The sequence below is a fragment of the Patella vulgata genome, chromosome 3 (assembly GCF_932274485.2).
Source record: "Patella vulgata chromosome 3, xgPatVulg1.2, whole genome shotgun sequence".
NCBI classification, from domain to species: Eukaryota; Metazoa; Mollusca; class Gastropoda; family Patellidae; genus Patella; species Patella vulgata.
In genome coordinates this window covers 57,965,637-57,991,842 of record NC_065881.2, presented here as the reverse complement: position 1 = coordinate 57,991,842, position 26,206 = coordinate 57,965,637, and the positions used below count along the sequence as shown (strand labels likewise).

At 35.9% G+C, this 26,206-nt stretch overlaps 1 protein-coding gene across 6 annotated transcripts; it reads left to right on the top strand.

Annotated features, from left to right (window-relative positions):
* LOC126816553 (b(0,+)-type amino acid transporter 1) lies at positions 1-25,356 on the top strand. Of its 6 annotated transcripts, none has more exons than XM_056099884.1 (14): positions 1-80; positions 14,958-15,125; positions 15,390-15,491; positions 15,990-16,229; positions 17,014-17,139; positions 17,416-17,515; positions 18,498-18,542; positions 20,265-20,388; positions 20,986-21,089; positions 21,343-21,439; positions 22,595-22,744; positions 23,269-23,437; positions 24,338-24,409; positions 24,444-25,356. In XM_056099884.1, the coding sequence occupies exons 1-13, from the start codon at positions 23-25 to the stop codon at positions 24,406-24,408; spliced, it is 1,554 nt and encodes a 517-aa protein (XP_055955859.1). In that variant the 5' UTR covers positions 1-22; the 3' UTR covers position 24,409; positions 24,444-25,356. The 6 variants fall into 6 exon arrangements, with proteins under 6 accessions (XP_055955859.1, XP_055955860.1, XP_050399168.1 ...); XM_056099885.1 differs by adding an exon at positions 684-744 and having other exon boundaries at positions 66-80; positions 24,338-25,356; XM_050543211.2 differs by lacking the exon at positions 1-80 and adding an exon at positions 624-744 and having other exon boundaries at positions 24,338-25,356.
* Positions 25,357-26,206: the final 850 nt, after the last annotated feature.

Sequence of the window (26,206 nt, the reverse complement as noted above, 5' to 3'; positions counted from 1 at the left end):
ATCCTCCACCCTTAAAGTTATCATGTTCAACAAGACTATGTCATGTCACACCACCCTGCGCACTTGGATATGTTTGCAAGGTACAGGGAAGTATAATTATAGTATTATTGATAATCAACAACTAAATACTAGTTTATAAGATATACAGCAAATATAATCAGGCAGCATAGCTACATGGGCCCTGTTCTCGAAATCTTAACTAAAGATTAAATCCAAATTTTCGTAGATACTTCAATTTTGATTGGCTAAGCACTAAAATTTGGATTTTATCTTAGTTAAAATTTCGTGAAACAGGCCCCTGGTTATAATGGACATACATTGAGTCCAATTACAAATTACAACCACTAGAATTAGAATTACACTATCAATATATCAAAAGACTGAAAAGCGACTCGTATATGCTCAGTTCTAGATAAACGGTGCAAGTTACATAAAAATATCTGGAATGATTTCTGAGATATACCCCGAAATTTCTCGCGCATAATGGGCTAAACCTGTTGGACTTTAGTGTCCCAAATATCTCGCCAACAGGATATGGAGATAAAATCGCAAGAAGATTCGAGTACGCCAAATCCAGGTCAAAAGGGTATATAGATAAAATATGCATACTTGTTGAGTCGTATTTGTTTATTGTTTGTATACGATTCTATATAAGACAGATATACGGTCATGTTTGTTTCCAGTTGAATTTACGGTAGCCCCCGCTCAAGTCTTAAATCATGGAGGACAGAGCAGAAAATAAAGGTGGGTTAATATTAAAAGAACTAAATTTATATTCTTTAAAACCAGAAATGGACGAAAATGGGCCAAAAAGCATTTATGTGAATGTAAAATCAATGTATAAAAACTGTTGTACATTCAGTTTTATACATTTGTAATTTCTATTCGGTTATTTTTGTCGAAATACGAGCAGCCGAAATTGAATGGCAGTTCTCGCGATAGGGGTTGGATGGCCGAATGGTTAGCACGTGCGCGCTGTATCATTAGGCCAGTGTCATTGAGTTAACTGGCGTGGTTTCGAATCCCCGGTTGTACGTGACAAAGAGTAGGGTTGTCTGTCCAATCTCGTGGGTTTTCTCCGGGTCCTCCGGTTTCCTCCCACTGCTAAAGGCCCCTACGCGCAAGCGAATTATTGAAATAAAATTAAATCATATTATATTAGTCCCGAAATGACCTAGTTTGTGTCGAGTAGACATTAAACCCCATTTCTCTATCTCTCTCTCTCACCCTCTCTCTCTCTCTCTCTCTCAGTTCTCGCGCCCAAGATTGCACTTGTGCACTGATGTTTGCCTCGTTCATCAAGGGGCATGATCACAAATGGCGCTCGAGTACACAGATTGATTTTAAAATTGCTCACTGTGTCGTAAATAATGGATATAAGGATCCCATATTTTCACAGTAAGATATCAACATCAATATTGATTGGAATAGAAGAGTATTCGATGTAGAAATTGAACCATCACTGAACGAATTAAGATTCACGTTCAATCTAGTTCAACCTAAACTGAATCATTAAGGTATTGCTCCTTTAAACAATGTCCACTTTTGACACTGAAAATCATGTTGATTTAAAACATTGTTCAACTCACGTTGATTTATTCAAAGTGCTTTAAGGTTAAGATAAACTTAGCCTACGTCCTCAACGTTAAGATGATTGTTCACCTTCAAGACATCCCCTCCTTGTGTTCGGGTAAAACATTATATAAAAAAAATTGAAATTATCAGTTCTGTGAGATGTGAATAATTTTGAACAATATCATACATAGGTAAACTTTAACTCGTGGAAAACCACTTCAAAATTTCGTACGATTCGGTAGTCTATAGCGCCCATTCAAATGAAATAAAAACTTTATCATTTCGGTACTAACATAATATGGTATTTCTTTATTCCAACAATTCGCTTAATCTGCCTATTGCAGTTCTTTCTTTTGACTTCAAATGTTATATAAATTATTAATTAGACTATTCACATAACAAGCCCATAATCAACTTAATTTTGACCAGATTGAAACACGATCGCAATTTAATACATTTTTAATTTACACGTGGATAATCGAGACTTTGTTTATTATCGTAACAACGACAGCAATGCAAATAGAGTCTACTTTATTCTTCAAACCGTCAGAATTTACTCATAATGAAGTAATTTGACTGAAATTTTCAATATATTGCATTTTCGTTATCCTTTTTAAAACAATTATAGCAAGAACGGCCAACCCTTTATCTAAATCTTACATAATGCATCGTTAACAACAATAACCTTAAGATTCGATCATCAGCATCACGTGTCTTTTGATATGATTGCTGTGGCGGCGCCAGGGAGGGGGGGGGGCAAGGGGGGGGGGGCATTTGCCCCCATTAATCTGGTCTGCCCTCTGTTTGCCCCCCCCCCCAATAATTTTAGAAAATAAAAAAAAGTATTTGTGATACGTTTCGGTAATCAATACCTTCTACGGTGAATAAATCCAACATCCCCACTTAGTCATAAACTTGCATGCTGTAGAGCATTTCCGACAGTCTATTTTTCAAAATTTTCTTGGCGAGGTCCCCAATGGACTCGCCCTTTTGGCGTTCACAAGGGGAATTCGTTGAGGTTCGCAAGTCCGTTCGTTTGACATTTTGTTCTCTAGTCGGATAAACTAGTGATCAGGCGACGAACGGTTTCTGGGCAGATCTATTTATCTCGACGATCGGTGCCTGACAGAATACTGTAAGACAGCATTTCCGGCAGTCTATTTACTAAAATTTTCTGGGGGAGGACTCCCTACTTTGACGCTCGTGAGTGGGCTTCGTTTTGATTCGCAAGTCCGTTCGTTTGACACTTTATCTCATCGATCAGTGCCTGAAATACTGCCAGGCTGCATTTCCGGCAACCTGTTTTTCAAAATTTTCTGGGGGAGGCTCCCAACCCCTAGTTGTAGCTCATGCCTTTGTCCCCTTAACCTTGGACTTTGCCCCAGCTTTGCCCCTCCAATCACCGACGGCTGGCGCCGCCACTGTATGATTGGTGTGTGTACTGTCGTAATGTCGCGTAAAAATGTCGTATTGTCGGGTTACAATGTTGTGATGTTGGGTTGTCGGCCATATACAGTATGATTAAGTACACTGATCCTGGTGTTGGTCAAGAAAGTTCCCTGGGATTTTGCAGCATGGTTTTTCCCTGTCGGTTGTGCAGGACGAAGGGCTTACTCAAGAACAGTGTCTAGTTGTGTAGATGGGACAAAACACAAGCTCCTGTGTACACATATAAATAATCCTTTACAGTTGAAATTCTGTAAGAACCAAGATCTGTAAGGGATAAACCTATATTTCAAGTTTGGACAAAATCAGATAAAAAATGTGACCTGCAGAGTGTACACAAATAAATAGTGGACGTTCGACGGACACGAGGCGACGACAATATACGTCCACATGAAAATGTAGGCGTATAAAAAAAACATCTAAAATAAGTAAACAAACGCCCGCTTTCTCATTCAAAATACACATTTAATCGTATAGAGTGCTCGCACCATCTCTTAAACTACTTTCCACTTTCTGACAATCATTGTGATTAAGTATTGCACCTCTCATTTTGATTTATTTCAAGATTCTTAAAGTTAAGATAAACACAATTCTCCCTCTTTGGATTGATCAAAAATAAATGTTCAGTTTTGATTTATTTGAAATGCTTTAAGGTTAAGATAGACATAAGCATACGCCTTTAACATTAGGATGGTTGTTCGCCGCTGAACCAATCTTCATTTTTGGTCCAAAAAAGAAATTTAATGCCGATTTGATGTTACTGTTAGTGTTCATCAGGGCAAACAATCAGCAAAGGGTAAACTACTTTAATATGTGTCAACACAGTTTAGTAAAGATAACTTGAATGGTTCCAGAGATATACCCCGGAATAAAAAAAATGTATACCATAAAAGGACCAATGGGCGGAAGTCAGTTCAATATCCTTCCCTGAAAATCGTTTAGCACGGGATATTAAGAGCAACCACATTTCAGGCAAACATTTCGAATGTTAGTACTCAAAATACCTTGTCTACCGAAGTAGGATACACTTATACTTACTTACTCTACATTCAGATAATTCGGCAGATTACCTTAAATCCTTTATCTCCGTATATACTCCATCTCGTACACTCCGATCTCAAAATACATGTAGCAACTTACACCTTTTTCTCAACCTTCCACATCTTATGCTAAACGATCTTTTTCCCATGTTCTTCTTTTCTGTGGAATACCTTAACCTCTCAATATAAAATTATCTGCTAGTATTGAAAGTTTCAAACGCAATTTAAAACACACCTTTTTGTTGACTATTATGTATCTTAGTTCATTTATAGGTGCTGTTCTATTTTATCCTTCCTTACTTTTAGCTATTTTAATCTTTTTTTTATTACATATCATATCTTATTATATTCTTTACTACCATATTTGCATTGCTATCGTATTGTATGCCATTTCAATTTCTTTTATGCTTCATTAAATACTTTTAAATCTGACGGGGCTGATCCTTTTAAATCTCTGCCCGATATTCTAGAGAGTTGTTTATTGGCTTGACAATAAATGTCTAAGTAATAATTCATATAACTCCATATTTTCTATAATGTTCGAAATTAAAAACACGAATTGGAATTCAATATTTGGTCCATTATCTTGCCGTGAAAATATGGCATCCTAATATCCACAGTGGTTTCGGATGCCTTTTGTAACGAACAAAAAAAACAAGACAGTGCTGATTCACAAATGACAATAATAATAAAAAAAACGCCTGCCGTTCAGTTTGGACTGTTACCTTGGAAATTACAGTTATCATTTTTAAAAATTGAATATAAATCAACTTATATACATCCGTATTACATTATTGTGTGCTTTTAGACCTATAATTCGACTAATTTAAGGTTCCAAAGGATAGAGCTATACGCCCTTTAAATCCACGAAGTACAGTGTATATAAAACGAGTATGTCCATAGTTTTACTATCCAATGCCCTTAATAGAAAATAAATTGAAAACAGTGTTATGAAGCAAAATGTGTTCAAGTAACACCTTCTATATATTGGCGAACTGTTCAGTGCTTGTTTTAGTTAAAGGTACATGTGTCATCAGAATTTGACGACCTTAATATAAAAGATATAGATGGTTGTTTGTGGCTGGGTTCGCTACATGAAACCAAACTCCTAAAAGAACTTCATAATAACTAGGTTTTTTTACAAGGTATTTGTAGCGCTATTCACCTAGCGCAGTACTCGCTTTCTAGAAATAAATGCCTTTCATCTCAGACTTTCCAAGAAATAGGGAAATATTGGTATTTTGAGGCATACAAAAGTGTCAAAAATGGACCATTTTGAAGAAAAAGGTCAAAGAAAGTCAATTTTTGAAAAATATTCCAATAATTTGAATATTTTTTATGTGAATTGTTTGAAACTCTTTAAATCTTTTAGCAGAACTCACATTTTGACAAAATTAAGAAAGAATCTTCAATTCTATACAAAAGGCCCATGTACCTGAGCTGCAATCTGGTATACAAAACAGTATATAACTTTAAAGGTTCACCGTTTTTGCAGTAATTACTTTTTTGTGATTCTGTATTATAATAATGTTGCAAAAATAAATGTGAAGCTATAAAGAAAAGAATTTTGATGATATAAACTTATAAACTTATAGGAGGCAGACCACCATTAAATTACACCATCTCGGTACCCTACAAATTGTAGTTCGTCTATTTATAGCAGTTCTCTCTCTGTCTCTTTTCTCCCCTTTTGCATGTCCACTTTTGTTGATTTTTTCGTCTAGAATGGATGAAGAGGGTTTGAATTAAAATTTTCTGCCAGGTTTTGGTAAATATTCATGATTTTGAGGCGGAAGGATAACGGGGTTATCAGGTTGGCTACGGTGATATGTACGGCAACTAGTTACATGTTTTTAGTATGCTTCTCATACAAATTTTAGTGCAAAGACATGACCATTTGTTCCTCTGTCCGTAGTGAAAAGAATTCAGCCCAACGAAAATTTGGGAAAAAGTTGGAGGTGGGCAAAGAGGCCAGAATTAACATTGAAGTCAATGGGGAAATTAATGATAAAGCGCACTCAACAAAATTACGTCATCGGTGGAATTTCTAAACATAAGTCTAATCCGAAGGAAGTCCAAAATATAATAAATGGTCTATTGAAAAATAGTGATGATACAAATATTCTTCCCAAACACTCGAATAATGCTACACTTGCCGAATCTTTTTCGTGTTATTTCTCAGACAAGATAAATAAAATACCGAAGGATTTACAATCAAACATATGATATTGTTGAAAAATGCAGCCCCAACTGCCCTTCATTGTCCAAATTTGAAATGGTAACAACATGTGAAATCGAAAAAGTAGTATTGTCTAGTTCATCTGCATCCTGTGCACTAGATCCACTACCAACCCGACTTGTTTAACAGTGTATTGATGAATAATGTTCAGTTTTGGCCCATATTATTAACACGTCTCGCAAAACCGGATGTTTTCCTGACAACCTAAAATCAGCTTTAGTTTTTCCCTTGATCAAGAAGTGTATCCTCACATAACATTTATAACAACCTCTCGGTTGAGGTATCAAGTTGGAAATATCGGAGCGTATTAACCAAATAATATCTAGGTGATTAGAGTAACTTTTGTAGATTTCCGATTGTAGCAGTGATAATATAAATTATCAGTATAATCTACACCTTTCACATATTGTGAATAAAACACCTTAAAGGCACAAAAACTAGATCGTTGACATATATCTCAAAACAAATATGTACCATTTTAATGTAAACAGTTTTGTTAATATGTGATTCTACACATCGGAGTATAAATATAGACTGGTATGGAAAATGGCAGAATAACGGTGTTTTTGTACGATAAGTAAATAACTCCGATTACATAATAAATATATGTTGTTTAAACACTGCTCGAACATGTTATAATAAGCAATACTAGACACCTGATGACACCTCATAATCAGAGGGGTTTTACATAGGCTAAGCCTGTTCCCCAATCCCATTCTTAAAACCTGAATAAAAATATTGTTTAAAAGGGGCTTTCTGTGTAGGATGAAGCGAGTACTCTGTGGATAACTCCCACCACCCAATATCACACAAAGTAGAGTATACTTCTGGGATATTGTCAATAATCAATGTGAATTTCATCATTAAATACTGGGCTAGATGAATACCATTACAAATTCCTTGTAAAAAAAACCAGTAAAAAAAACTAGTTATTATGAGGTTCTTTCGTCAGTTTGGTTTCATGTAGCGAACCCTGCCACAAACAACCGTCTATATCTTTTATATTAACGTCGTCAAATTCTGATGCCACATGCACCTTTAACTAAATCCAGCACTGAGCAGTTCGTCAATAGAAGATGTTACTTGAACACTTTTTGCTTCATCACACTGTTTTCAGTTTATTTACTATTCAAGGCAGTGGATAGTACATTGTAAAAATATGGTCTTGCTCGTTTTATATCCACTGCACTTCGTGGATTTAAAGGGCGTATAACTCTATTCTTTGGAACCTTAGATTAGACGAATAAAAGCACACATTAATGTTATACGAATTTATATAAAGTGATTTATATTCAATTTTCAAGGTTTAGCTGCTTTATTATGTAAGAGCTAAATCTGCCTATGGCAGGTCTTTGTTTTGCTTCAAACGTTATATTAATTATTATTTAGACATTTATAAAAACATGTTAAGCCCATAATCAACTTTCTGGATCATCGGGTAGAGATTTAAACGGATCAGCCCCTCCTCCCCACGAGATTTAAAAGTTTAATGATATAATGAATAATCGATACTTAGTATCGTTTGTCAAGTACTGTTGCTACATATAAACAACAATCTCCGCTACATATTCCAACACTTATAACTTCGCTCACAATAAAGTAATATGAATAAAATTTTCAGTATATTCATTTTTCATTATCTATTTTTGAACAATAATAGCAAGAACGACCAGCCCTTTATCTAAATCTTACATAATGCATCTTTAAGATTATATGCATATGTTTATGTAAAATAAGGAGATTATGATCCTCTATTTATACAATTTCATGGCTATATACCCATTATGTAGATATTTGCGGTCATTGTTTTACATATCCTATCCTTTTTTCGTTTGTATAAAAAATCTCTGTTTAAAGATCTACATACGTGATATAGCTTAAGTAATATAACTTAACTAATATAATATAAATAAAACACGCATAAAACGTTTGATATTACAGCCGTCCCTGGACGACTGTGTTATTGCAATGATTATGTATGTCAGTGTAACTAAGGTCGGATCGAAGGGAGTGTAGCAATGTCGAATTGCTTGAAAACCACAATAAATTGTACCATTCGTCCCTTGAAAGCTAAAATGTGTATATCGCCCCGATATCACGTGTATGTCACATACAGATAGATCGGGACTAAAATTAAAGCTCAGAAATATTAAAAATTCAAAACACCTTGTCAACTCGGGTAAGATATCGCCTTAAATCCTCGAGACGTTTCTGGTAGGCAATAGGGGGGTCAAGGTATGAAATCTAGGATACATACGTGTATTTGTATATTGTTTGCTTAGGCTTTGATAGATCACTAATAGACTGCCATATTTGTGTCCAGTTGAACTAATCTTACCCCTAGCTTCAGTATTAGCGAGTACATGGCGGATAAAACAGAAAAAAAAGGTAGGGGAATAATAATTACCATATTAGATAGTAGTGATAGTATAAGCATATAACAATATTTAGTTCAGTTCTGTATTGGGTAGTATTGCAGCGTAAATCAAGAAGGATGATAAAATTATTAGCCGGAAAGATACAAGGGTGCAGATAATACCCTTTCAGACACAAAATTTGACGGTTACAATCAGTAATCGGGGATTTGTAACGTCGCTAGTAGAGTAGCATTTAAATAATTTGGACGTATTGAGCGGTATTCACGACATAATTTAACTCTTACACTAGTAATACATTATGTAAATATGCTAGTCTCAATGCATGTAACTTGTTACTTATGCTAGGTTCCACTGTCTTGCGATGCGTTACGAATGCGACGATTGGCCATTCTTCTTAGCTGATTGTGGCGTTTTTATTTACTTCTCTGAAATGTCACGTTTGGATACGAGGTGATGTGAGTCGATGCCTTCTGGTACAATTTGGTGCGCTTGGTCACGACTGGTCAATTTCAGGTGACACGATCTGGTCTACCGTTCAGATGCAATCAGATACATTCCGATAGGATTGTCCTTACGATCACCAAGAACCGATGTGCTCTTTTGCGTTAGGGTACGGTTGTGGTCGTGATGTTTTCACGATCCGGATTGGGATTGATCACAATTTCAGCTACGATTGTGCCTTGGCGGGTATATATACAGCCCGACTGATTATGGACGTCATTGTTTCCTATACTTCTGCAGAGATCGCAGAGCATCTTAACCGAACGTGGTGTTTGTATTGTCCAATGCTGATCCTGATCACCACGATTACATGCGATCTGTCGCGCTTTGTTACACTCGCATACGATCTGCAGGGATGATTACGATTGACAATTAATCGTGTTGATTGATGAAAATTTTTGAAATCGTTCAAAACTTTTCTACGATCAACAAAGTTGCTAAGGCTGACCTCAAGATACGAATCGTGATCGTGTGAACTGGCTATTTACACATGCAAATCTGCTATTTTAATAGACTTATTTCTTAAATATAGTAGTTTGAATTTGTATTTTGTTCTGTTTCCATTCTTACTTTTAATCTACGTGATATGTTTGATATTAAAGCAGATTAAAGTCTGATATGTTTGATATTAAAGCAGATTAAAGTCTGTTTATTTTCTTAAGACTATATAAGTAAATTTAACAGTTTTACATAGCCAATTTAACATTATGTAAGCAAGAAATTATGGGCATTGAAATTAGCATACTTCCGCATATCAAAGAGGACGCCAACAGATCGTATGATATTTTACATAAGTTCAGTGTACCATAAGGGTAATTTTGCCAGGAGAGCGAAGTTTCTGCCCACTCTTCGTCGAATTCATTGCAACTGACAATGATTCTTTTAAGTACACACTGACCGCTGTACACCTATAAGAACATAAGGTTGGTGGGGAATGCAATATGTTAGTTTTACATTATAAAGTTTAACAGGTAAATTAATTATTTTAATGGATTGAAACAAGTGTTTGAAAACATGTTCATGATTCAATGCTCGAATAATCTCTGTGTTTGACTATAAGTGAATGATGAAAGCATCAAACAACATGACATCTTATTATGTACTTCTGTCCTATATAAGCCAGCTTGAAAATCTTTAATACAAACTCATGCAGATATCAATCTTTTTTTTTAGTTTATGGCTAACAATGGTTGTCAAGTAGATTAAAATTAAGTATTGTTGATAAGTAATGTAAAAATTGTGTCCATTTTGTATTGTTCAATAATTTAATTGCGATTGCCTTCTTAATATCTAATGAAGAATGGTGTACGTCATGCAGTGTGGTATTAGTGAAATTCCAATTGGTAGGGGTTCTTTTACGTGCACGCCGATGTAAAATGTTAATACAGGGCCTCGGTGTTTCTCCCATTCGAATTGCTAAACGCCGTTCTTGCCTGGTCATTCATCCTGCACCACCGACAAGTGAAAACCACGCTCGAACTGGACGAAAAACGGAGGTCCCGTGTCACGTTGACGTACACATGAAAGAACTCTGACAGTTGGAATTCGAAGCCTAGGTGAAAACGCCACTACCCGGGAACAATTTCACTTAGAACACTGCATGGCGTACGCCCTTCGTCATTGGTCCTCTTGGTGAAAAAAATAGGAGAATTCGAGGTCGCGTGTACACCTTGCAACCCTTGACAGTTGGAATTTGACGAATGTAGGCGGAGCCCAACTGTCTGGACACTGAATTAGTCCCGTTGGTACAGAAAAGTAGGACATGATCCTCCATTCCATTTGCAATTGATTCGCAAGTGTGCACAAGTTAAACCGATTCATGATTCAGTGTATTTCACCCACTTGAATTAAATTACACGTATGAGCCAAGAAGCAGGCTAAAAGTCTTGGCTATGTCCCCAGTTCATACGGAAAATACATCTTCAAATGAGAGCTATTTCAATAATACTCTCTAATCTTAATACATAATATGCTTGCCAGAGTGTTGTAAGAGCATTATTAACATCGCATATGGACTATGCAAATTCACTTCTATTAGGAGCACCAGAAACTGCTTTAAACAGACTACAAATAGCGCACACAATGTTGCACGTCGCATAACTAGAACACGAAAATTTGATCATATATCAGCTAAGTTACAGAAACTCCTCTGGCTTCCAGTTCAAGCGATGGTTCAATTTAAAGCTCTTTAAGTGATCGTAGCATATTGAAGATTCCTAAATTATAATAAAGGTTCTGTTGAATATGCTTTCTCTTTCAGAGCAGGTAAAATGTGGAATAATCTTCCAAAAACTCCCCGAGATTCCTCTTCTACCCAGAGCTTTAAGGCTAACTTAAAGATGGGTTCCCAGAAAAGTATTTATCGGGTGGTTATTTCCAAGAAAAGTATGGTAATTTTGGTATATATGGAAAGTAGAGATATCCAATCTTACTAGAAAAATACTGGATTTCCCGAAAAACACTCATGGAGCGTATACAGGACGAAAATGTAAGGGTTCCCCTAATCAACAGCCCGACGATTAGGAATTTCTGCACGCGTGATGTCAAAGGTCACACGCGAACATTGAGCGCTTGATGTACAAGTTGATAAACTTTATGAAGAGTTAGACGTACAACACTTTCTGAGATAAAATGACGGAAAAAGGCGCGGGTAGTGGATAATCCGAGAATTTAATTAGGATTCGATATTTGTAATAAATAGTAAGCGATTAAAGACAACATCGTCTTATGTATGCAATGAATTTTCTGACTTCCAAGAGAGGTAAGTCACGTGACGTAAACATGACCTGGTTTGATCGAATTTTTATAGCAGGACATTCCTTCGCAATTACAATGTTTGAGAAGGATTTGAAGCAAAGTTATGACAAATTAATTAGTTTGAATATGTTTTTAGTCCATACATACCATTAAATCACCCAGTTTGTACGCGGGAACCCATCTTTAAAAATATAATTATTCTAAAAATGTTTATGAACTGTTTCGTTGTGAATGCGCTTAGAAACACTCATGTGTAATGAAGCGCTCTATAAATCGAACGATAATAATAATAGTTTGGTTTACCTTGTACGTACACTTTTATTTTGATTCTATAAACTGTCTTTCTCGTTATTGTACCACTGCGAACACTCATCGGTCTAGCACGGTATCCGAATAAAGGCTATTCCGGTTTTATGTTGAGTACAGAGCTTCCATTTCACCATCACCAAGTTCCATCGAGTTGTATAGTAGTTCAATGTACGTGAATCTTATATGAGTTTTGTGAAATGAGACCGTGATGATTTACGACTGAACATGTTTGTATTCTTAATCCCTCCGAGAAATTCAGTAGCCTACTACCCAGTCACTCTCTAGTCATGTCCCATTTGCAAATCATTTATATGCTCTTTAATGTTTAGCTCCTCGAGACAAGAATTAAATTTGACACGTTTGTTAACTTGTTATCTCAATTTCTGGTGAAATTTTAACTCGCGTGTTGAGATGTGTCTTTCCTGGTCATAACGTCTTCACAACATCAACACCATCTGCGCATATTACTAACAGTCTGATTGGTTAATATTTTGGAACGTCATGTGAGAATAGCTGAATTTGTTTTTCATGGCATCGCAACACACGGGCACAAATACTGATACAATAGCAATCCTTAAAACGCACGGGAAAATTTTGGAAGTTTGCAATACAAGTAACCGCTAGAATATCGCATAGAGCTTATTTTTTTGTTGGGTTTTTGTGTGAAATCTACCATACCGATTAAACGTCTCACTGGATAACGAAATAACGAAAAGGGTAGAGATTACAGTAAACTCGAGCTCGAAATATATCACAGTTTGCTGTAAGAAAAACATACGGATGCAATGATTCCATATCCGATTGGTTCGTTACGTCCGAATGGATCATAGGAAAAATGCATTAGTTAGTGTCGATTGCGTATCTGTTTTCATAAGAAACCCATTCTGTAATTTTTAACTGCATTTATTTTAAAACTACAGTCCTGTATACCCATGTCTGCCCCATTACTTACAAAATGAGAGCATCGCTAACACTGCGATACACGTCCACATTCCTGCTTTGATTGATATGGTACTTTTTAAAATGAAGAGAATGAAATAGGAAATATTGGGCTTGGCTCTGCCCCTGGGGGTAGGGGCATTCACCAAAATTAATAGTTGACGCCCTTAGGCTATACGGAATTCATGTGCCAAGTACCAAGCTGATCCATTCAGAATTGCGGCCTGTAAACGACAAACACAAAAATTGTGCGTGGCTCTGCCCCTGGGGGTCGGGACATGCAGTTGTCGTCCTTAGGCTATAAGGAATACATATCCTAAGTTCAAAAACGATCCATTAAGAATCGTGACCTACAGACACAAAGAAAAAATGAGTATGGCTCTGCCCCTGGGGGTTCGGCAATCACCAAAAATAGGGGTCATCCTTAGGGTATAAGGAATAGGTATTGAAAGTTTCAAAAGGATCTGTTAAGAATTGCAGTCTGTAGGTGTTGGGCAGCACCAAAAATAATAGAGGTTAGCCTTAGGGTATATCTATAAGGAATAAGTATAAAAGTTTTCAAGACGATCGTTTAAGAATTGTGGGCTGTAGGCGACACACAGACACACAAAAAGAACATGCGCGTGGCACTGTCCCTGGAGGTTGGGCATGCACCCCAAACGATAGGGATGTTCCTTAGGGTACAACGAATAAGTATGCAAAGTTTCAAGATGATACGTTAAGAAATGCGGCCCGCAGACGACAAATAAATGGATGTGGCTTTGCCCCTGGGGGTTGGGCATGCACCAAAAACAATAGGAATCATCCTTAGGGTATAATGAATACGTATGTAAAGAAGTTTAAACAAAATCCAGTAAGAATTGCGCCATGTGGGCGACCCACAGACACACACACACACACACACACACACACACACAGGGGCAACGGCATAACACGTCCATATACATTATGAATGTGGACGTACTGTATAACAAAAAGTATATGGTACCATGCCAGACGGGGACATATCCATATGTGGTGTCTTTCATGGCAAATCTCCGCTTTGCAAATTTTAGTGTAGGAATATATATTTATATGTTTGTACGGTTTTAAAATGGTCAATGTTTTAAAGTTGCAATTTCATATTTTTACGTTATTTTTTTTAAATTTATTAAAATAAAGCCTTAAAATAGCTGGTATCTATAAACAATCCTACCTTGTTAAAGAATAATCCTATTAATCCTATAATTCACTATTGCCAGCCAGTTGAGAAATTGGCAAAAATATCACTTTCCTCTTCAAATTCAAACGTTTGAGGATAGCTACTCCATGGTGGAGAATAGCAAACAAGGGAGGTAATTGTGTTATTATTTCCGGTGTAAATGAGTTTTAAGTGTGAGAATGACACCTATGATCGTATAATAGTGAGTTGACAACCTATTGAGCAAAAGACATAGAAATAATTATGTTTTGATTTTCTTAGAAAATATGAAATTGTAACTTTAAGGTTAAGACTGAGTGGGTAAGACGCTGATTCGCTAGCCTGGAGGTCGTGTGTTCGATCCCTGCATTGGCCGAGAAAGTTCGTCCAGATATTCCGACGTGAAGATATACTACTCTCACTATTTACTTAAATATTTATCTTCGCAAGCATCTGCCAATTTAATTGTATTTCAATCCTCATAGCCTAAGCAGAAAATGATGGAACTTGATCACAGTAATAAAATCATAAAAGTCAATAACGTTTTCAATTAAGAGTTTACAATCTTCTGCTTTGTTCTATCTTTGATGTAGCTAACGGTTACAACGAAATGGAAACTGCTGCCGGGAAACCGCCGCCAACTGATCCCACAGTGAATGGCAGCAAATCCCCTTCGATTATAATCGAGACAGCAAATATGGAGTTGAAGAAGAACTTGGGACTTACTAGTGCTATATCCATGATTGTTGGGACAATAATAGGTATGCCGAAATATCACCACAATATATAATATTTATTGTGTGCATGTACTGTCTAGATATAGATTATGCCTGTTCCCCGAATAAAATACTTTTTTGAAAAATATTTACGCAAGTACCACCCTTATTGAAGACTTTTCAAAAATTCCCGAAAGTTTTTCTCTGCCCATGAAGATTATATGAACCCGGTACCTTCTTATCGAGAATCGATTACTAAGACCCCCAGTATAATACTTAGGTAATCTTATTTCATTAAAATTTATATAGGATCGGGAATCTTTGTTTCACCAAAAGGCGTGCTGGAATCAACGGGGTCTGTTGGACTCAGTTTGTTGGTATGGGCTGGATCTGGATTGATAGCCATGATGGGTAAGCGTTCTTCCACATACATTTCCCATAATCATTATCCAAACCAATCAATTGCTGGTTTCATAATGTCAATTTGAAAGCAATATGAAATCAGATGAAATAGGGTTTTAAGTCCAACTGTTATGCACCGACTGGGATAATGAAGAAGGGGATAAATTTGCTATCCATATGGATGACAACTCGTAATCGTTTCCCCTGATTGCATTATAGTTCGTATAATTAGAACACCCCCTCCCCCACCTTCCTCATGACAACTTTTGTCTTCAAGAATTAAAGAAGAGAAGGCTGTTTCAATTTGCATTCCTGTCTGGTTTTCATGATTTAGATACGAACGATTCAGGATGTAAGCAAATGTCACCAAAGCGCTGCGACATTGGCACGATTCCTGTTTATTTATTTGTTTTAAAGTAACTGTATTAGATATTAACAGTTATGCATCAAGCCACTAATATTTTTCGACTGTGGCAAGTCATTAATAATTACTATTAACTATTGCAGGTGGTCTGTGCTATGCAGAGCTCGGGACCTTGCTTCCAAAATCTGGAGGAGAATACATCTATTTAAAGGCAGGTCTGGGTGACATTCCTGCTTTTCTTTTTGCTTGGACCTCGATTCTCGTCACCAGGACGTCATCGTTAGCCATCATAACGCTAACCTTTGCTACGTATGCTGGATCTTTCTTTCAGCTTTGCGGGGGACCACAGTTACCAGAAAAATTAATTTCTGCAATAACCATTAGTAAGAACATTTTTAAAAACGCGTACTTCCATTAGCTTTGTAGTTTTGTCTTTACCCTTGAAGGATTAGCATAGTATAACTGTTAATGGCTAGGTGAATATATTTAGAGAAATCCTCATCGAAGTTCGTTCTCAAAATGTCAAACTCTGTCTTCCAAGACACATTATAACAGCCTTGTGAGGGGGTGCAAAAACGTCACGGTATTCAACGAAACTAGGCTCCATTTTATAAACATTGACGGGCAATTATTTATGGGTGGCTTTGATTTTCGTAAAGGTTCCCTAATGATCAGATAAACATTCTCCACTAGGATTTTTTAATCGAAAGTGTGACTTCGAATTTCGATTGATTTATCTTTAAGAGTAGCCCAACTATCCTAAAACGTTTGAACAATAATTAATATAAATATAATATGTAGAGCGTTTACAAAGTTTCGTCGACAAGTGTTATACCTCACCGTGAAATCTATACAGGGTACCACCTTATCATTGTGGGTTTTTTTTTAAATTATCTCAAAAACTGCAACCACAAAAGGCTTTCTGTGTAAGGGTACATGTAAATCGAATAGATGCACGACTCTGATCTGGGATAGGCCTACAAGAACAATCCTAGAAAATTTTTAAAACATCGGTAGGGCATTTACAAGAGTGCGAAATGGCGGTCAAACAGAAGTGACGGCAGTATACTCCCACTCTCCCAAGATATTTTTGACATTATAACCGAATAGATTATGATTATGTAAGATAACGGATTTAATCGTATTTTTTAATGTTGTCATGTTTAGTTCTAATCGGTATAGTGAACAGTTGGAGCACAACATTAGCTGCAAGGGTACAGGTTATTTTTACATTCGCCAAAGTTGCAGCTCTAGTGGTCATCATCGTAGGTGGATTTGTGAAACTTGGTCAAGGTATGGTTGAAAGATATTTTTAAAATTTCAGTATGCATATCTTAATATTCCTTTTCTACATATTAATACATGCCAGTTTATGGATTTTCCTATCGATTTAACCAAACAAGAAGAAGACAACGAATGAGGAGCATCCCTTTAGAATGCATTTTGCTTTGTGACTACAGATATAAAACTAATGATTCCCATATTAACCATTAATTTAGGATGTCGCAAATCTTTAATTATGTTAAAGCTTACTACATGATATGTTCTTCATATTTTATGTACTTCAAGGTAATACATCAGTGATATCTAGCGGTTTTGAAGGAACAACAGATTCTCCATTTATTATAGCATTAGCATTTTATGATGCACTGTGGGCTTACGACGGATGGTGAGCATATTATATACCCCTTTGAATAACAAACAAACTAGCTTAAAACTCGACAGAAGCAAAGAGACGTATATCATTAAATTAAGCAATGTTGTTATTAATCCAAATTAAACCCCATTTCATTTTATTTCATTTATTAATTCAAAGAAAGAATTCCATCTTTGCATCTTACAAGCACCCCCCCCCCCCCACAACATGTATCACCCGTAGCGCCCGCCTGTACAGGTTAGAGATGTTTTTTATATTATATAATAAAAAATTTAATAATTTAAATAGTCACGGAAAGGAACAAAGTCATAGTTTCTGGGATTTTTTTAAAACTTGCTGGGTTATTGTTTTGAGTGGCTATTAATATGTACTATATTGAAAACTAAACATGCAGACATGTCATTAAGAAGAATCCTGTCGATTAAGAAGAATCAAGTTATTTCCCTTGTTACAGAACCTCTGTAATTGCTCTGTAGGTCAAACGTTTTTTGAAATATTTGATATACACTAAAAAATCAGAAGATGTAACCATACTGAAATTCAGATTCGTGCATAATTTTGAAGGGTTATCTCCCCTGTCACAGATCAGGTTTGGAGATTGTTGTTTTTAAAACTGTCTCAGGCAAGTTGACCTATTAAACTTTTGGTTTGTGCTCCAGATATAAGCAGTGGAATTACCGCCGTCACCGAAAACTGGTAAATACGATACAAAACTATTTTAGATGTAGTATCTGTGTTATGATTGTTCGATTAATCAAAATCGTATTGAAATTTCTGGCCTGTTGAGTTACACCTTGATTCGTTTCAAACTGATAACTGTGCTTTTTTTTTAAATTAAGATAAAAAGAATTGGCGGATTTAGGATTTTAATACCCAATAGCTAAACAATTCAAATTATGAATCACATTATAATTTAGTGACATGATTACCATTTGACAAAACTGATTATGTTATTCTTTTGGCTAAGATCTTTTTAAAATGCTTTTCATTTCAGGAATAATCTCAATTCAGTAACAGAAGAATTACAAAATCCGCCCAAGTGAGTGTTTACATGTATATATCCCTTCTCGGGGTGGTAACCTTGCCCGTCCACAATGTCTTTTCGCCAGACTGGACTGTAGGCTTGTAAAATGTTGAATAATGCTATGCTCAAAAACCCGACCTGCTACTCAATTTCTAGTTTAAGTCTGACTGTGAATATAATTTTTGTTGTGGATTTGCACAACTTTTTCTATAACCAAACAGGAAGTTCCCTTAACAATCTTGAAACATCAGATATGTAGGCTGCAGTCTTTATTAATTATACTTCTGCATCAATTTGTAACCGTAGGGACAAATACAATGTGGTTGTCTGTCAGCCCGTTAGACATTTTGGCACATCATTACCCTGCTTGTATTCGAGGCGAAGTGTCTATACTTATGTTCAGTATTTGAGTATCTTGACCGAATGTGGGGCTAAGCAGAGATAAGCACAAGATTGACCTAGACTTATAACCAATAACTCTACTTCCATGAGTTACAATTGCCAAGCGTGGTTTCATTTTAAACGTGGTGTACATGATCATGAGGTAACTATCTTAACGGAGGGTGATGATTACCATTGTCTGCTTAGATGTAGCAGACATAAACAATTTGATATGTCATTGCATGGTTCTAACTAGGTGAGAGTGTTGAATCTTACTGTATAGTTTCATAACATCAATACTTTGACTAAGTTTGATAATGAGCCTTTTCTATGCAGGTTAAGCGGAGAAAAGCAATTTGATTTACCGTGACTTTGAAACAGGATAACTTTTATTCTAATAAAGTGCAAGTGAAGAGGTTATGTTAAAGAGTTCGATGTTAAACAAGTTTTGGTTGGGTTAAGGAGAGATGGGCAATTTTATTTTCCGATGATTTAGAACACGTTCACTCTTTGGAGCGTAAGGGAGAGTGATGAATCTTGGTGGATAGATTCTATACATCTATACCTTGACTGTGCGATAATCGACATTTTCTTCTCAGACTAAGTTGCGTGGTAAAGAATTTGATCGATTGATGCTTTATAAAAAGATCAAATCTGCGAGTGTCGCCTATTTATGTTCATATTGAGACCTCACTATTGGCTCGTCTTACCAGTCCCATCCATTAAAGGGTCATTAGGTAAGATTAAATAAAGACATGCCAGTTCTCTCTATAATAGGTAAGGAATAGACAATGAAAAGAGAATATGCTGAAAATTTAAGTCAGATTGCTTCGCCTAGATATTAGCGAATCAATTTTAGGCTAGCCTCGATCGTCATTACTGCCGTTGTTGAGATGATTAACAAAGTCTCCGAGTATCTATTTTTACGGTTATTTTGTGCACAACAAAATGTATTCAGATCCACTAAATATCACAGGCAACGATTACATCGACGGTTGATTATGATCTTAAAAAGTCAATTTTAGATAACATTTAAGGCCTAAAGAAAGACCTCCACTAGTCAGATTTAGCTCTTGCGTATGCATGTTTAACTGACCAAAATAATGTTGTTTTGGACTCTATTGAACCCCTCCGCTTTTTAATATCAATTTAAGTAATGTATTCAGATATTAACGTCTTGTGGTTTGTAAATAATTTCTAGAAAACTGAATACGCCAGCCAAAAAGATTCATTTGCTTCATTTGTCAACGCAAGTATTTGATATATTTCTCTATCAGCAGCTCAAAGAAGCTCTTTTTGTATAAATCAAATAATACCGCTTGATAACCGGTTGAAATATGGCCTTGTATATTTCAGGAATTTACCACGAGCTAATGTTGGCAGTGTTATTCTTGTTATCATTGTGTATTTATTAACAAATATATCATACCTAACGGTGATGACAGTTGACGAACTTCTTGATTCCCCAGCCGTTGCAGTGGTAGGTTAATATGTAAATGTTAGAAACGACAAAAAGAGATGTGTGCATGCTATTTATCTTGTATTGTCGAGTAGGTAGTCATTATAATTCGCTGCAACCTGATGTTAACGTCCCGATTGTTCCCGCCTTCTGTTTCCCATTAAGTACGTGCATAAAGGACCTTGGTATTATTTCCTTCAATGGTTGCTACACCAAAGGTTACCAGATTTCATTTCACTGCCGTAACTGCTATATTTAATGATAAGCATGCTTTGTGCTGGGACAGGAGAGACTTACGGTTGAAAAATACCAAATGTTTTTGTTTTGGCCAAGACTGCTACACGAAAAGGTGGCATTCACGTCCAAGGAGGGAGTACAGACTATAGGCGGTATCTAATGCAAATTTTGTGCAGTTGAAGAATTCGAAAATTGCGAGAGAACATGGAATTACGAATGTCTTTCAGATCGAGCGACTTAAGTTATGCTTATATTTCACAATTCAATTCTTAAAGTATTTTATCGATTTTGTGCCAAGGCTTTGATTGGAGAATAATTTTACCATAGCAATATATTCAGTTTATTGTTCCAGTTTGACCTTAATTGCTTGTCTTGTTACAGACATGGGGTGCGCGAGTTCTTGGTGCAGCAAAGGTTATCATGCCATTATCTGTCTTGGTGTCAACGTTTGGGGGAGCCAATGGATCAGCATATACCAGTGGCAGGTTTGATTTTTGTTATTGGCTTAGTAGCTTGTAAGTTTTATACAATATCGTCCAATTTTAGTCCTTACATTGACGACCCGAGGTCACGATGACTGTCGCTTTATGTGCTTTAAGTTTCTATTAAGACAACGCAAACATGTTACATAAATTTATAATTTTAATAATGATATTCATCCATTTTTTTAGTTTTACAAAGATCAAATGAAATATTGTAGTTAGATATTTTGACTATTAAATTTGTATTTATCTTCAGAGTAGTCTTTGCCGCCGCTAGAGATGGATTTTTACCAGAGTATTTATCTTATCTTCATGTGAAAAAATATACACCTTTACCGTCTATGATATTTACAGTAAGTTCTGAAACACCACTTCTATCTACATTTAGATGGTCAGACTGATTTCAACATTCATAGCAACAATAATGTGTCCCACACTATTTAAAGACAGGTACTATGATCAGATCATAAATTAACTCACCCATTAAATATATGTGTAAGGTTTTCAACCGTTTTCAATATTTTCGTTGGGTTGTATTATTTTTACCAACTGAAATAATATATCAGTGACTATTCCACCTATATATTCCACCATATAGATACATAGAAATAGTTTTTAACGTCAACACGACACTAACCATTTCTTTCGAGACTAACATGAATATTTCTTTTTATTTTATGATCAGTAGTGGAATACCGCGATTTATCAGTGAAATAAAAGTGTTATTCCACTGGCTAGTGGCTAGCAAGTAGTCCATGTTGTTTTTACCTAAAATGATTGTAAAATCATAAAATAAATAGAACATTTGTCGTTTTGTCGTGAATAACATATTTTATTTCATCTCTAAGCAAGAAAACGTTTATATTTTCACACATGCTACGCATTCGTGAAAATATAAGTTTTCTTGCTTCTCGATGAAATAAAATATGTTATTCACTCTAAAACGACAAATATCCTCTATATATTAGTAATTCTTTCATGGAACTTTAGTAGTGGAATAAAACCGAAGGCACAATACCCTATCATTTGCCATATAGACTCGTGTATCAATGCCTATTATTGGCAGGGGATCCAAATTCAACCCCCTTTCTTCGATTCTAAGACCAAAATCTCAAAGCCAATGTGGGAAATTGTATGTATTTTTATATTGATTTCCCGTGTATACTAAAAACATTGAGATGAAATACAATCGATGACATGGAGTAAAGTAACGTGGTTCCGATCCAAAGCTTGCACGTGACAAGGAGTAGGGTCGCCTGCCCAACTACTACAGACTCCTATGCCCACGCAAATTATTGATACAAAATTGCGCCATATGTTAGTCCAGAAATGACGTAGTTTGTGTCGAGTGGAAGAAACCCCCATATTCCACACAACACGATTCAAAAATGTTCAAAGGGGTTACATGCATACAAGTAAAGGTTATAATTTAAACTATTTTGTTATGAACAGAAATATTATATTAATAGGATCGGACTATATATGTGTTATAATGTATACTATTCCAGGTATTTGTCTCATTATTAATGATCATACCCGGTGACACTAGTAGTCTCATTGACCTGTTCAGTTTTACTGCCTGGTGCTTTTATGGAATGACTTTCACAAGTTTATTAATACTGAGATATAAAATGAAGGAGGCACACAGGCCGTATAAGGTAAACTTGTTTATTTTTAGTACGAATTTGAACCCTCCATAAATCTTTTCTTTTTTTTTAAAAAAAAAAGTAGCAGACACCAATATTGCATTGCCGTATTGCATCACCCTGGAATTAGTTATTTGATTTAGATTATAGATTTATCCAAATTGTGAACACAGGTCTGTACTGATACGAGCTCTGTCTATGGATTATGATGTCAAATGAGTGAGATGTCTGTGTAGTAACGATAACCAATAAGGGTAGGGTTAGTGTTAGCGCTAGCCCTATTTATATCCCTTTACCTTCGACCAAATCTACAATTGGCCTTAATATTTAGACCTAACCGCTTATTTTCTTGAGTCAATCTATTAGGACAGAATGTTAATTTGATAAAACACATGCTCTTTAACCTTATAATGTAGTTTAAAGGTGAACGGAAACTAAGAAATAATCGAAAATTATGGTCTGATTTTAATGACACCAACTATTTTTACAGCTAAATTCAGCATAAGAAATATATTATTCTTGCCCTTGTTTTTCAGGTCCCGATAGTTATACCAATACTAATGGTTCTCATTTCAATTTATCTGGTTATTGCACCAATAATTCACGAACCAAAAATAGAATTCCTGTACGCGTTTGTTTTTGTGATGGCTGGTCTTCTTTTTTATTTCCCATTGGTATATTTCAATCTTCATTTTAAATGTATTGGTAAGTATTGAATCGGTAGAAACCTCTTTAATTATAAGGGAATTAATTAATTTTCGCATTTTATTTTATTTTATTACTCCGGTCTGATGCTCTTACCTTTAAAGGTAATTTCTCTGTATTCACCACTTGAACCCAATTACAGCTGGGTTGATCGGCATGGTAATCAGAGATGATATGTCTTAAGTAATTGATATACGGACTCCATACATAGTGGGGGTATAATCAAGGACACTGCATAATGATTCGATACAGTGAAGATCAACTCGCTAACCGCTGTCACGTCTCTCCACACAGCTTATGAAAACTAGACAAAGTGTGGAAAGAATCTATGCGAATTAAAGTATTTCAGAAATACGCTCAGAGAGAGCGAGAGAAATGGGATTTAACGTCCACTCGACACAAACTGGGTCAATTCAATAATTCCATTGCGCGTAGAGGCTTTAGCAGGGGGGGGGGGCGGAGGACCCGGTGAAAACCCAAGAGTTTGGACAGGCGACCCTACCCCTTGTCACTTACAAGCGGGAATTCGAAACGAGGCTATCAAAACGTATACAATGTATACAATACTGTTCGGAAACGAACTATTAATACCCTAAATCACTGTCCAAAGTTTTAGGGAAGACCCAAGATTAAACGAAGGGCTGTCATGTTGCTGTACTTGGGATAGATTCGATTGAACGGGAAGAATAGACACTCTCCCTCAAAAGCTCAAGTACCAGAAGCCAATCCAGCACAATGGCCAGAGAGGGATTTCTCGGGTCATTGCTTCAGGAATATGGTTCAGATACGACCTTACGAATTCTTACTGAATGTTAATTCCTACTTGGTCCGCCAAAGTCAAAACCTTTTAACATGGATGAAAAACAATGCATGGAACTTGTGTGGAACTTTCTTTTGTAGATACTCTCTCTATGTATGGTCAACTGTTCCTGGAAGTAGCACCACCAAAGTCTGAGGAAGATAAATTGTAAACATATCATCGATTAGGGCAAGAGCGAATGATAAATGTTCATTATTTAAATTAACGAAGGTCAAGGCCTAAATGCGTTGATTGGATAGTAATAAATGTCTGAATCACAATATAATAAAAAAAATAAAGTGTTTCCATGCAGTATGAAAAAGTTGCGTAATTATGGTTATTAAAAAAAATTACTCATGCGTTTAAAACTCCAACAGATAAAATTAAATTAATAGTACAATGTAATATTTCAAAGCATAAAACCTTCTCACTTAAAAATTGGTCCCCCCACAATCTTTGACATTGGAAAATAATATATCAAAGGATCTCTATTAAAATTAAATTAATAGTACAATTAAATATTCCAAAGCATAAAACCAGTCCGCTCTTTAAATAGTATGCTCCTCGCAATCTTTGAAATTGGGAAATAACATATCACAATCCGGGATCTATCCAATATACTGGTCATCAATTGTTTCATGGTAAATCTCCTTTAATTGTTTTCAGTGGAATTATGTCGTTGTCCAAATTGGAGGGGTCGAAATAATTGTGGTTTATTATAATTGTAACATGTGGTTCTATCGAACTCTGAAAGCCCCCCCCCCCCAACCCCGAATTACCAGCAAACAGATTTTTCAACAGATATTTTTTTTATGTGTTGTGATTGTACAATGGATATTATTTTAGTTAGAGTGGATTTAAACATAATTGGCAAGTTTTTTCATAATCTGCTAACCTTTATGTTGGTGAATACGATATAAATATTCTCTCAAAGAGACATATATAGAGCGGTATGAAATCAATCAACATATACCTAAGTATAATTAATAACTGAATTATGTTAGGAATAATGGTTTGAAATACTTTTAGATATATTTTTGTTGTAAGAGTATTTATGGTTGTGCATAATAATATTTTTTTGTTTCATTTCTTGTGAATGTGGCTTATGATTTCTGTAAAATATTATAGGTATATTTAATTATAATTTTATATGTTTTTACTAAGATTTGGTTTTCAAGCATTCTTTTCATACAAAAATCATTTATATGGATTTTGAATTAGTATAATAACACAGGACACATGGAGTAACTTTGTTTCCATCGCGTCAGGATCGTCACAAAGGGAGGGGGTGCGCAGGGGGGGGGAGGGGCAAAGCCCCCTGCAAAAGTTTTGACCCCATCCCCCACTGTGAAAAAATTGTCGACCATAAAATCAATAGATATATATTGTCCGTCAATTTCACAGCGCGCTGAGAACACCACCCACCCCCTCGTTGTTCTGGGCTAGTCACTACCCAACAGGGCAATACTTGTCAACAGTGGCATTGGCTAAATTGTTTTGAAAAGGGAACTAAAACGATTAACGTTGATAGATGTTCAGACTGTGATATAACTGAAGCACCATAGCCTTTTACTACCTGATAACTATCATAATGACTGCTTACTATTTCCGCAACACCTAATACCAGTCTTTATCTTGACATCCTGCGTTAAATTACAAATACGATACTTAATGAAAGACATGGGTACAATCTATTGAATTTGATTCATTGTGATTCTCAAAACCATTTAAGAGTTCACGTTTTTTGCTTCCCAACTAAGAGTCTATTTACTAAAGCGGGTGTAAAAGGCGTTTTAAAATACCTGTGACAAGATCCTTTGATGTTGGGGTACCATTATTTCAAATAATGTACGGTATCACTTCAAAATCAAAAACAGACTTTTATGGAATAACAATTACTATGGTTTATTTCACTGCGACGTTTCAACAAGGTTTCACAAGTCGTTATCAAAATGTTTGATAACGACTTG